Source organism: Equus przewalskii, chromosome 21 (assembly GCF_037783145.1).
Source record: "Equus przewalskii isolate Varuska chromosome 21, EquPr2, whole genome shotgun sequence".
Lineage (NCBI taxonomy): Eukaryota > Metazoa > Chordata > Mammalia > Perissodactyla > Equidae > Equus > Equus przewalskii.
The window spans coordinates 27,201,189-27,214,521 of NC_091851.1; the positions used below are offsets into that span (position 1 = coordinate 27,201,189).

General features: G+C 48.0%; 1 protein-coding gene across 7 annotated transcripts in view; it reads right to left on the bottom strand.

The window, feature by feature from the left end:
- The window catches only part of MTCL2 (microtubule crosslinking factor 2), an 86,737-nt gene that overhangs the window by 34,771 nt on the left and 38,633 nt on the right, over nt 1-13,333 (bottom strand). For 5 of the 7 annotated variants that reach the window (XR_011530813.1, XM_070588318.1, XM_070588317.1 and 2 more), the window contains exons 5-9: nt 12,076-13,254; nt 10,192-10,356; nt 7,537-7,662; nt 6,290-6,520; nt 361-465 (exon numbers count right to left, since the gene is read on the bottom strand). Coding sequence is in view for 6 of the 7 variants with exons in the window: in XM_070588318.1 (XP_070444419.1) it covers nt 361-465; nt 6,290-6,520; nt 7,537-7,662; nt 10,192-10,356; nt 12,076-13,254 (1,806 nt within the window). In the remaining variant the exon portion in view is untranslated. The remainder of the gene's footprint in view (nt 1-360; nt 466-6,289; nt 6,521-7,536; nt 7,663-10,191; nt 10,357-12,075; nt 13,255-13,333) is intronic. The other 2 variants (XM_070588320.1, XM_070588322.1) reach the window with 1 other exon arrangement.

Here is a 13,333-nt window from a genome sequence, read left to right on the forward strand (position 1 = left end):
TCTGCACACATGGTTCCCTTGGGCCAGAATGGCCTTTTTCCTCATTCTCCATTAGCCAAGCTCCTATGCGTCCTTCAAAGCCCATCAGCTATGACCCCTTCTCTGTGATACTGGCCCCTGCATTCTGAACAGAATTAACTGCTGTCTTGCCTGTGACCCCACAGTCCATCACCTGGCCCTCTGTCATTGCCCTGAGATGACTTACGAACCCCACAGCACTGAGCATCTGGGGCCAGTGACCAGGCAATAACCCTCTGCAGCTCCAGTGCCCAGTGCAAGATGGGTCAGAGAAGGCGGCAGCAAGTGATCACTAAACAAAGGAACAAACAGGAGAGGACTGGGAATGGGCTGAGAACGCACCGTGTTTTGGGTCCAGCTGTCCCCCGTGCAGGTCTTATTATCAGAATGCTGGGCATTTAACTCCTCTTCCTCCATTAGCAGGTACAGCTCTTTCATGCTATTCACCTATTTTTAAAAAACCACACTCAATAGGGGGTCGGACGGTGTCCTGCCTGGGGTCTGACCCTCAGAGGGAGGGGACTCAGGCTAGTGGCCCAGATAGAAAGGGGACTGCACAGCCAGGCAGGAAGAAAGACGGGGGTTTATGGCACAGGATGAACCACAGGCACCCCAGCTCAAACTTTCACTTTGACTCCTGGCATCGTTTAGGCCCAAGAGCACAGCTGGAGAGTCAGGCCCTTCTGGCCTCCCACACCATCTCTTCTGCCCCAAGGACCATGAGACATCCCTGAGAGCTACTCAGAAATAACCGTGTTGCCAGGTGGGGTCAAGGTAGGCACTGTAGTTGGAATAAAAGGGCCACGGGCACCCCATAATTACAGATAAGGGCAACCAAAGGTTCGGGTGGACAGACGAGAGACTTCCTGGGAGAGAGAATTAGTTGCTGATGGATTCTAGACAAGAGTCCAGGGCCAGCCAAGGAGACCAGCATACGAACTCAGGATGGGAATGAAGCCACCCCCTGACTGGTGTTCATTTATCATTCATTCATTCATTCAACAAATATTTACTGAACACCTACCGTGCGCCAGGTCCTGTGTTCGGAGCTGGGGATACATCAGTGAGCAAGACAGACAAAACCCTGGCCCCCTTTAGCTTCCATTCCAGTAGCAGGAAAATAAACAAATAATAAGTGAAACGTATGAAATGTCATTAAATATATGGAATGTCACATAGTGATCAGTGCTATGGAGAAAAAGAGAGCAGGGGAAGGAGCTAGGATGTGCTGTGCATAGGTGGTCAAGGAGGGCCTTGGAGAGAAGGTGATATTTGGGCAAAATTCTAAAGGAGGTAAGAGAATAAGCCATGTGACAACTTGCAGGACGAGAATTCCAGGAAAGGGCACAGCAAGTGCAAAGGCCCTGAGGTAGGAACACATCCATTAGAGGAACTGCAAGAGAGCCAGGGAGGAAGTGAGGGAGGCCTGGGGAACAAGGCTGGTTGACCAGGCCATTGTAGGGACTTTGGCTTCTACTCTGGGGGAAATGGGAGCCAGGGCAGATTGTGAGCCGAGGAGTGACACCGACCTGACTTTTGGTTTCAAAAGATCACTCTAGCTGCTGGGCTGAGTTACGTTATAGGATAGCAACAGAGCTCCATATCGCACAACTCTAGGGGGCACCAGCCACCTGAAGAACATGCTGCCTGGCACCTCCCTGTACCCTTTGGAATACAAGATGCTTGGTGGGCGGGTGCAAGGACCGAGGCAGGGAGACCAGTTAGGAGGGGATGGTGAGAATCCAGGCAGGAGGTGAGGATGGCTCAGGTGGGGAGGTGGGCAGTGCGGCTGCGTCAGCTTCTGCAGATTCTGGACAGGTTACCAGTGTGCAAGAAAGGCCATTTAAACCAGGAGCCTGGCTGAGCTCCCCAAGGGAGTAAGTGTAGGTAAAGCAGCAGCATGGTCCGAGGGCTGACTGTGCCGTTAAGAGTTCAGGACAGGGAGAAAAGGAAGGTCCAGCCAAGGAGACCGAGAAGGAGCAACCAGTGAGGTGGACGGAAAACCAAGAGAGTGCGGTGTCCTAGAAACCAAATGACGAAGGGTTTCGGGGGTCAGGGCAGGCGCTGAAGCTGGGAAGCATGTGGGGGGAGCAGGGTCCACATGAATAAGCACCCCGATTTCCATCCCTGGTCATAAGTATCTAAACATACAGACTTTTGATTATCTACATACGCAGGTGCACGATTCTTTCTCTGACATTCTTGGGGTGAGGAGTGCTTGGAATTCAGAACTAATCAGGATTTAGAAAGATAATACGGTACCTACACCGTATATTGCATAACAGCCCCAGCCGAGTCCGGCATAACACCCCATGCTCAAGAACACCAATATTTCCCCTACAAACATATGAACATTAACGTAAAATGGGATAAATAAAGGTTTTGCTGCCAAATGAATGTCAGAACAATTTTTTCCAACTGAGTTAGACACAAAAGAAGCTTTCAGTCAGAGCTTCTGGGTTTCAGAATTGAGGACAAGGAATCAAAGATCTTTATCTGTAGTAGAGTGGGGATAACAACTGTCTCCACATCAGAGGGTATTTGTACAAGCGAAATGCAATAATCCACGTAAAGCATTTAAGACAGTGCCCAGAACACTGTAAATACTCAACAGATGACGGTTATCCTTCAACAGAGTTTTAATTCTGCGTGTGTGGACACGCATATTCTTTAAAAGTATGAATGTACATCGTTTATTATTTATATAGTTATGTATCTTTTATTAGGTATTTATATGTATTTCCATACACATGTACTTTATATCATATTACATACAGTCACACGTTGCTTAATGACAAGGATACAGTCTGAGAAATGTGTCATTAGGCGATTTTGTGATTGTGTGAACAGCACAGAGTGCACTGACACAAACTTAGACGGCATAGCCTACCACACACCCAGGCTGTATGGCACTAACCTTATGGGACCACCGCGGTCTGCAGTCCATCTTTGACTGAACCATCGTTATGTGCCACCTGACTGCACATACATGTATATATCTATTTTTACAATGTATGTGGTTATCTTTATATCTTATTAATTGTGTCTATTTCAGTAAAGATGTATATTTTTACTAATTATAGGTACATATATTATTTAATTTTCTATCCTTACATCTTATTTTTTTTCTAAAGTAAGTTTCTCTTTCTCTGTTACTCCAGTACATGGAAATGGCTAGAAAGATTTTCACCAAATATGGAGAGCTTGCCTGAAACAAACTGACTTAAAATAAAGGCAAGGTGGCCTACAGGCAATTCATTTTGGGGCGTGCGGGGAGCATCTTCCCTAGCTGACAAAACTGGGCTTCGGCTATGGAAAAACAGTATAGTGGTTTCCCAAAAAATTTAAAATAGAACTGCCATGATCCAGCAATCCCGCTTCTGGTTATATATCCAAAGGAAATGAAATCGGAATCTCAAAGCACTATTTGCACTCCCTCGTGTTCACTGCGGCATTATTCACAGTAGCCAAGATATGCAAACAACCTAAGTGTCTGTCTACAAATGAATGGATAAAGAAAATGTGATATACACATGCAATGGAATATTATTCAGTCTTAAAAAAGAAGGAAATCCTGTCATTTGTGACAACATGGATGAACCTGGAGGACACTATGCTCAGTGAAATAAGCCAGACACAGAAAGATAAATACTTCAAGATCTCACTTATATGTAGAATCTAAAAGAGTCAAACTCATAGAAGCAGAGAGTAGAATAGTGGTTGCCAGGGGCAGGGAGGAGGGGAAATGTGGAGATGTTAGACAAAGGGCACAAAGTTTCAGTTATGCAGGACAAGGAAGTTCTGGGGATCAAATGTACAGCCTGGTGACTACGATTAACGATTCTGCATTGCATTCTTGAAATTTGCTAAGAGAGTAAATCTTAAGTGTTCTTCCCACAAAGGAAAGAAGGAAGGAAGAAAGGAGATGGTAACTATGTGAAGTGATGGATATGTTAATTTGCTTGATTGAGGTGATCATTTCACAATGTATATATATATCAAAACATCAAGTTGTACACCTTAAATATATACAACTCTATATGTCAATTACCCATCAATAAAGCTGAAATAAAATGCAGCATATACACACAATGGAATATTATTCAGCCTTAAAAAAGAAGGAAATTCTGCAATATGTTACAACATGGATGAACAACTGAAGACAGTATGCTAAGTGGAATAAGCCAGGCACAAAAGGACAAATACTGTATGATTCCACTTATATTAGGTACTGAGAGTAATCAAATTCACAGAGACAGAAAGTAGATGGGGCCAGCCTGGTAGCACAGTGGTTAAGTTCATGCGCTCCACTTCGGTGGCCTGGGGTTCACCAGTTCGGATCCCGGGCACAGACCTATGCACCACTTATCAAGCCATGCTGTGGCAGGCGTCCCACATATAAAATAGAGAAAGATGGGCACAGATGTTAGCTCAGGGCCAGTCTTCCTAAGCAAAAAGAGGAGGATTGGCAGTGGATGTTAGCTCAGGGCTACCCTTCCTCAAAAAAAAAGAAAGTGGAATGGTGGTTACCAGGGACTTGGGGGAGAAGGGGATGTGGAGTTAGTGTTTAACAGGTACAGAGTTTCAGTTTTACAAAATGAAAAGAGTTCTGGAGATGGATGGTGGACATGGTTGCACAACAATGTGACTATACTTAATGCCACTGAACTATAAACTTAAAAGTCATCCCGAGGCCCGTGTGGGACTGCCAAACAGGAGTGGCAAGTCCCATGTTTTCAAATGCCATGAGAGAGAGCAGGCAGTGGCTTCAAATGGGAGGCCCCAGGTGTCACAAAGGGTGATACTCAAGCGGCAGCCAGGCTGGGCTTCTGAGCTGCTTCTCATGGGGGCACCTCTGTGTCAGATATTCCAGGGCAAGGGCAGAGGGAGTGGGTCCATTTAATGATGGTCAGTGACTCTCCCAAGAGGCCAGGGTGGCCTGGGAGAAGAACTGTGAGCCCCTCTGGGGGTGGGGGGAGGGGACTTTTGCTACAGATTCAGATCTAACCATCACCCCCTGCTCCTGGGCCATTCGGGCTGCTCTGGGGGACCCCTGACAGGGTACCTGGGGACTTAGGAAGTGCCAGTGGGCCCCATCGGCTCTGGAAAGAGTAGCTTCAGCCAGAGGAGGGCCAAGCCTGGGTTAGACCAGAGACACCTGCACCTAAAAGGCCAAGGCCAAGGTGAGTGGTGCCAGCGCAGGTGGGTGTGACTGAGGTGTGACACCCTTACAGGCCCCCTTCTCCTAGCAGTGTTAACGTGCTACTGATGGAGGCAGGGGCTTTGAGGAACGACAAGGGTCCTGCACAGACTGAGGGAAAAAGGGCCACAGGAGTCCTTCCCAAGCTGCACACATTCCCAAAGCCACATCCCCTTCTACCTGTACCATTGTTAGTGTTATAAGTCAACTTACTCTTCATAGTTAAATAAACATATCTAAAAAAGGAAGTTGATATTATTACTAAAAATGGAAAGCCAGTACCCATTGCCATAAATCAAAGGTAACATTAGAAAAAAATAGGTATATTCATAAGTCAAAAATAAACAGCAATAAAAAAGAATGAAGTACTTCCACATGCAAAACATGGATGAATCTCAAAAAATTATACAGAGCAAAAGAAGCAGGCACAGAAGACTACACGCACTTATATGAAGTTCTAGGGTAAACAAAACTAACCCATGGTGTATGGAGTCCGAATAGTGCTGAGTGCTGGGATGGGCATACTGACTGGGGCACAAGGGAAATGTGCTCTACTGTGATCTGGGGGGCTATACGGGTGTACACTGTAAAACTTCATCAGCTGTACACTTGAGATGTGTGCACTTTACTGTATGTAACTTATACCTTAAAAGAATAAAATAAAAAAACATTAATATATACTATATTGCATATAATGCGATGGCAACAAAACTAGGTTATTAAATTCATTTAGATACTGTTGCCCGCTGAAGACTCTGAGCTTTGTTAAAAAGAGAAACCAACAAGTATTAGGTGTTAAAGACCTACCAGCCCCCCAAGAGACTTTCTCCTGGTGAGGCCAGGACCAAGGCTGTCTTCTTCACCACGGTATCCCCAGCACCTGCCACAGAGCCCAGTAAAGAGCTGGTTCTCAACAGACGCTGAATGAGTGAATGGATGCAGGGATGGAAGCCTGCAAGCGGATGGCTCAAATATGAACCTCGGGGTTGTGTCAACGACAGCTGGGTGTCCCTCCAGTTCTCTCTCCCCCACCTCACCCCTACCCCAGACCCAGTCCCAGGGGACCCATACCTCAAGGAAGTCATCTCCCTCGCTGGGCAAAACCTTGCCCTGCCGCCAGCGCTTGAGGAACCACCTGAGCTTCATGAAGAGCAGCAGGAAGTTGTGCTTAAACTGCTGGGACTCCTGCACCAGCATGTTCTTCTCCTGGCTCCAGAATTTCTGCTCCAGCCTCCGCTGGAGGCTCAGACTCTGCAGCTCAAACTCCCGCCTCAGAAGCGCCCTCTGCTGGTCCTCCTTCAGCTGTGAGGGGGACAAGAGCATGAGAAACCCCAGCTGTCTTAGGGGGCGCTACCCCACCCCATTCCAGGCCTCACACCAGGGCAGAGAGGAAAATGTGGGTGGTGCCTGTTGGTGATCCCTGCCAGGGATTCCACTACTAGAAGCTCGTTCTGTTGAGATAAACAGTGCCCTCTGCTACTCCAGGGAAGAGAAACTCAGAAAAGCAGTAGCGATCACAGATACGAATCAGTGGAAGAGCTTGGGTTTGAACCCAGCTCTGATTACAAAAACCATGACATCACATAATAAGCACGTACTGGGTGTCAGTGTTTCACATGAACGCTCACATTTAATGAGGAACCTGAGGGTGAGCAATGATGGCAGGGAGGGGTGACTCACGTGGAGAGCAAAGGGCATGCTCGGAGTGAGGAAGGCTGAGAATATGCACTATCCTAGGAAGCAAGGCTCTGTCACGGCTACGAGGGAGCCAGAGACCTGGGTTAGAACCCCAGCCCCACCTCTCCCTGGATGTGCAACCCTGGGCAAGGCACTTCGGCTCTCTGGGCATCAGTTTCCCCATTTGTAAAATGGGGACACCACATGGAGAAGACATGAGAATTAAAGGACATAATGTGTGGAAAGTGCATTGCACAGCCCTGACATACAGTAAGGGCTTAATAAATGCTTTCTTTAGCAGGAGTATCAACTTGATTACCAGCCAAGCCTATGGCCTTTCTGCTATAAGTTTTCAGCTCTGACGGGGGCAATTTTTCATAGATGGGCAACTGAGGCCCAGAGAGGAGAAAGGATTGGCCTGAGGCCAAACAGCCAGTCAATGACAAGCCCAGAATGCCAGCCCAGTGCAGCTAATACACAATCACAAGCACAGTAACACCCCACGATCACAAGGGACGGGAAGATTTGAGTTTCCCTGACATTCTTGCCTTCTGAAGACCCGTGGACATCTACGGTTTCTGCCTTCAGTTCAGGGAAGAGGGGTGGGAGTAGGTGCAGGGAGGGCACTGGGCACCACCCACCTGGACCATCTTCTGGTTGAAGGTGTCGGCCTCCTCTTTCCGGAGCTGCCGCTCCTGGGAGAGCTGCTCTTGCAACCCCCGAAGGCTGTCGTGGGCCTCGGCCAGCACCAGCTGCAGCTCCTTGATCTGGGGTAGGGATGAGGGACACAGATAATGAGGAGGGAGCGACCAGGAGGAGGACCGGGGCGGCCGGCAAAGAACGAGAGCAGTAGGGTAGCAACGGCAGTAAGTCGGACCCGAGCTGTCCTCCAAGTACAAATGGGGCACCATGGCTGTCCCCACCTCCGTGGGCTGTCACGACAATTAAACAAAACAGTGCACATCCAATCTAGCTATTATCATTTTAACTTGATAACTTCTCTCTTTGCAATTTATTAGAAGAAAATAATATACTGTGAAAACTAAGCTTGATCCACAAAGATATTGTCTCATTGTTTATAATTGCAAAAATTTACAAACAACTTAGATGATAAATGATGGGGATGAATATACGTGTTAATACGTCTATAGATATATAAAAATCTATTCAACTGTACACTTAAGGATAGTTTCCTCTATTGTATGTATATTATTATATTATACTTCAATAAAAAATGAAAACAAAAAGATATACACCTGAATAGAAGAACATAAAGGACATGGACACACACACTAAATGTTAACAGTGGTTACCTATGTGATGATCTTGTGATCTTGACTCTCTTCTTTATATCTTTATACAATACTGCCTAGGGATTTTGTTGTAGTTATTTGTCTATAATGACTATTAATAAAATCTTAAGAAAAAGACCATAAAACTATATTTTCAGGGAAGTTGTGTTTTAAGTATTTGTAGCTAAACTAATCTACTCTGTTAAAAGAGGTGACCAGAAGGGGACACAGGGGGCTCCCAGGAGCAGGTCATGCTGTTTATTGATGTGCTTGCTGATCACACAGGAGTGTTCGGTTTGTGAAATTATTTGAGGTGTGCACTTACAATATGAGCACTTTTCTGTACATATGCTATACTTCAATTAAAAATTTTTTTAACTATTTCTAGTAACAGAGGGAAATTTTTATGCCGTCATGTTAAGCAGGAAAAAAAAAGGAAACGTCAGTTCCAACTCCTACATAAAACCTTCCCGGGCATGGCAAAATGTCCCTCTGCGAAAAAAACGCAAACATTTATTATCTGGCCAATACCATGGAAATTTGGCAATGGAAGGCACTCTGACTTGAGGTTTATCTTATAAGTCTGTTTTGTACTAAAAATTCTTACAGCGTGAGATACTATCTGTTACATCTGATGTTCTCCTTGAATTCAGTGCCCAACACAGTAACTGCTCAGGGCCAGCCTGGTGGTGCAGCGGTTAAGTGTGCACGTTCTGCCTTCCGGCGTCCCGGGGTTCGCCGGTTCGGATCCTGGGTGTGGACATGGCACCGCTCGGCAAAAGCCATGCTGTGGTAGGCATCCCACATATAAAACAGAGGAAGATGGGCATGGATGTTAGCTCAGGGCCAGTCTTCCTCAGCAAAAAGAGGAGGATTGGCAGTAGTTAGCTCAGGGCTAATCTTCCTCAAAAAAAGAAAAAAAATGTAACTGCTCAATAAAGAGTGGTTGAATGAAACTAATTGAACATACAATGGAAATTATTTTCTCCACAGATGAGCTGGCCTATTTCCTTTCCTCAGAAAAGGAGAACTAAGTGTCACATGATTTTTCCCCTTTTTGCCATGGCTGCTAAGAAACTCAGACCACTTAGAGAGTTTGATCCATCAGCTTCAAGGGAGCTTCTCCCCCTGCACAGTTGCAGACTGGCCATCCTGGGACCACAAAGTTGCCTTCCCAGGGATGCTCAGAAGCAAAGGGTGCTCAGGTCGGGGTACACACAGGGGTCTCCATGGTTGAGGAATCTCAGGGAGGCCCCACCCAGTCCATAGGAGCCTTTTCTTGCTTCAGGTTCATTATGAAGAGCTGGGGCGGGGCTCAATAGGCTTGGGAGGAGCTCAGAACCACCCAGAATTCCTGAAGGACCAGAGAATCCTAGCAATTCTTCTCCAGCTACACTGACTCTAATCCTCCCACGTTACAGATGGGCGAGCTGCAGCCAGAAAGTGAGAACATGTCCAAGGCCACAGCCACAGTGGTAGGTCCCTTGAGGCCCAGTGATGTGTCATCATCATCTTCCTCATCCTCATCCAAAATGAAAAAGGTGAGAAGCTAAGGCTTTTCATGCATGTAATCCTTTCAACAATCCTATGAGGGATCACTTTTATTTTAAAGGTGAGAAACTGAGGATCAGAGAGATAAAGTGACTTATCTAAGATCTAACAGCCAGTTTATAGTGGATCCACAATTTGAACCCAGTCAGCCTGACTGTGGAGACTGCTGCCAACTGCTACATAAATTAGTGGTTCCATTAAATGACGTAAATTATTGAATCCCCAGTGGAATTTAGCATAAGAAAAAAATTCAATTTTTTCAAATGAGTGTATAAGCTTCCTTTTATCAGGCCAAGAGAAAGGCCCAAACTTCCTTGTTTCCCTTTTTGCCCTGCCTTCCAGGAAGCTTGGAACCAAATGGAATACTTGAAACCCATATCACCACCACCTAAGATTCCCCACGGATCACTCTGCTTTTGGGAAGCCCCAGCCTCTCTCCTCCTACCCACCCACCTGCCTGCTCAGGCCTAGGCCCACCTCAGAGGCGTAGGAGTCATTGTCTTCAGCTCGGTAAGGCCTGAAGCTCCGGCTGGGGTCAGGCTTGGAGTCCAAGTCACCAGTGCGGAAGGCTTCTCGTATCCTGGGCTCCCATTCCGGCAGGTCCCTGAAGTCAGGCGGCTGCACCCAGAGGCACGGGCAGAAGAGACCAAAGGTAACTATGGGGAGGGACCCCAGGGGTCCCAGGAGCAGCCCCCAACCCAGGCCTCTGGGCTCTGTAAGAGGCTCTGACCACCCCACTGAGGGCTGGGACATAGGTGGATTCACCTCAGGAGCCCAGACCCAGCCCTGGCTAGGGCACTGCAAGCACTCGGTGGACGTCTGTTGAGAGGATGAATGACGAGGTAAGCAGAGAGTGAAAACACCAATTCTGTGCATGTCTGTCTTGTACACAAACCCTCTGAGGCAGCCTCAACTGTCCGACCACATGTGCAGCCCCAGCTCATTCCTACCTGAGAACCAAGAGGGCGACCTAACATGGGGCAGTCTGCTCACTTAGAAAAGCAAGATGAAGCCAGATCAACAGGACACTGGGTAAAGAAATACTGGCACAATTACACTGTGCAGTTGTGAAAAAGAAAGAGCTAAATCTCTCTGGATAGACATGGAAAGACCCTCCCATTGCTCTCACGGTGAAGGTCAAACCTCCCAGTGTTCTCTGCAGTCCAGCCTCGCACCTTCTCTTAGTCCCTGGACACACCGCGCTCCTTCTGGCCGTGATGAATTCACACAGGCTGTTCCCTCTGCTCAGAACACTCTTTCCCATCCTTCAGATCTCAGGTCAGCTCAGAGTTCTTCTCTGACCCAGGGTCAAGTTCTTTGTTCATAGAACCAAGTACCTTTCCTTCAGAGCCCCCATCTCAGTTTATAATTTCACATTCATTGCACGATATTTTGAGGAACATCTCTCTTCCCCACTCTATAGGGTGGGGGGCAGGAATCCTATCTGTTTTTGCTCACCATGGCACCTCCAGCCTGAGCACAAAAAGTATATGAACTATAACCACACCATCATAAGTAAATGAGCAAATAGACACATTACACGAGAAAAATCAGTTGTATGGTGACAGTTATAACATAAGACAATTTGGGTGAAAAAAACAAATATATGAGAGTATATGTAGAGAAAGATTTAGAAGAGCATGCTGTGATGATGAAATATTCTACATCTCCACTACTTGACACACGCAACTACTGAGCACTTGAAATGTGGCTCAATTTTCAATTGTATGTAATTTTTATTGATTTAAATTTAAGTAGCCACATGTGGCTAGCAGCCACCATAGTGGCCAGCGCTGCTCCAGTTATCACCAGCGGTACCTCAGGGAGTGGGAAGCCGCGAGGAGGAGGCTTCATCTTTCTACTTCAGGCACTTCCGAAACTCTTCGAATGGTTACAGACTACTTTGGCAATAAGGCCTTTTTTCAGGACAAGTGCATTTGCTATTTTCATTTTTCTAAGTTATATTTTACTGGCATCAAGGCTGGAAGTTCATTATGTTTAGAAAGCCAAGTTTCTTGCCTTTGCACAGGACCTGAGCGAAACTTTTTTTTTTTAATAATACTCGTTTTAAAAAACAAAATCACAAAAGAAACAAGAAAAGAAGAAAGAACAACTGGACAAAAAGATAGGGCCTCGGAACCAACCCCTGTATCTATGGACAGTAAATAAGTGAACCAGGCATTTTCACATACCAACTAGGGGTAGACTGGCACAGAGGTTAGCTTAGCGACAATCTTCCTCAAGCAAAAAGAGGAAGATTAGCAACAGATGTTAGCTCAGGGCCAATCTTCCTCACTGAAAATAAAAGTAATAGGGCCTGTGACTGGGACATCTTACCTGGAAGTCTGAGCCAAGGTCTTTGGCCAGGAGAATCTCCTTGGAAGGTCCCTGGGAGCCCAAGGAGGGCAGTGATGAAAAGGGCTCTGGCTGCTCCTTGGCAGAACTCCCAAGTACCATGTCCGCCTTCCGTGTGAAGGCATTGAGCTCCTGCTGGAGCATGCTCAGCCGCACCAGGATGGCATGGATGAGCTTGGTGTCCCTGGGACCCTCGCTGTTGTCAGGGGCCTCATGCAGCCGAAAGTCGGCACACTCATTGTCCAGATACAGGCGGAGGCCAGCCGAGAAGCCATTGGCATCAGCCACCAGGACGTCGATGGCCTTGCTGACCAGGGCTGCCTGCTCCCTTAGTCCAGGCAGCGCCTCAGCCTCCCTGGCTCTGCAGAGCCGGGCAGCATGGGGTCCGTGGGCCTCGTCCAGGGCAGTGGGCACGCACTGGGCAGAGTCGCCTGCCTCGGCATCCGTCTCCAGCATCGGCCGCGTGCTCTGGCAGGAGGCAAGATCGCAGCGCTGGAGGTTGGAGAGCAGCACGCGGTTCTCATACTGGAGCTTCTTGACCTTGCCACTGAGCTCGCCGATCTGCAGTTTGGCAGCCGCCAGCTCCTCCTGCGAGGGCTCGCTGAGCACGGAGCAGCTGTCCTCCGACAGCGTCACGTCCAGCTCGTGCTCCGAGCGGTACTTGGCCAGTTCGGTCAGCAGCAGCTTGTTCTGGTCCTCGAGCTCGGCCGAGGAGCGCCGGAGCAGCTCCGCCTCCTCCTCCACGAACTGCAGGTGCCGCCGCAGCTCCGCCAGGCTCTCCCCGCACTCGCTGCCCCCCATGGCGAAGGCCAGGCGTGCCTCCGGGCCCCCACAGCCGCCACCGTGATCCTTCATGTCATCCATCTCGGCCCGCAGGCCCCGGTTCTCCACCTCCAGCTCCACGATGCGGCGGCTCAGCAGGTTGGCTTCCTCCTCCACCAGCTTCAGATGCACCTTCAGCTCGGTCTCCCGCGAGTGGGGCGCATCAGCCAGCTCCTCAGCCGACAGGGCACTGTCCAGATCGCCGTAGAGCGAGCGGTACTTGAGCAGCTCCTCCTTCATGCTGTCGTTCTCCTTGGCTAGCTTGGTAAGCTTCTTGCACATGAGGGCTGACTCCTCCTTTGCAAAGTGCAGCTGGCACTTCAGGTCTGCGCTGTCCTCCTGGAACCAATGGGCACAAGGACAGACACAACCCAAGACACTTAGTGTTGGGGGCCCAATAGCAGCCGTAGCATTCCCG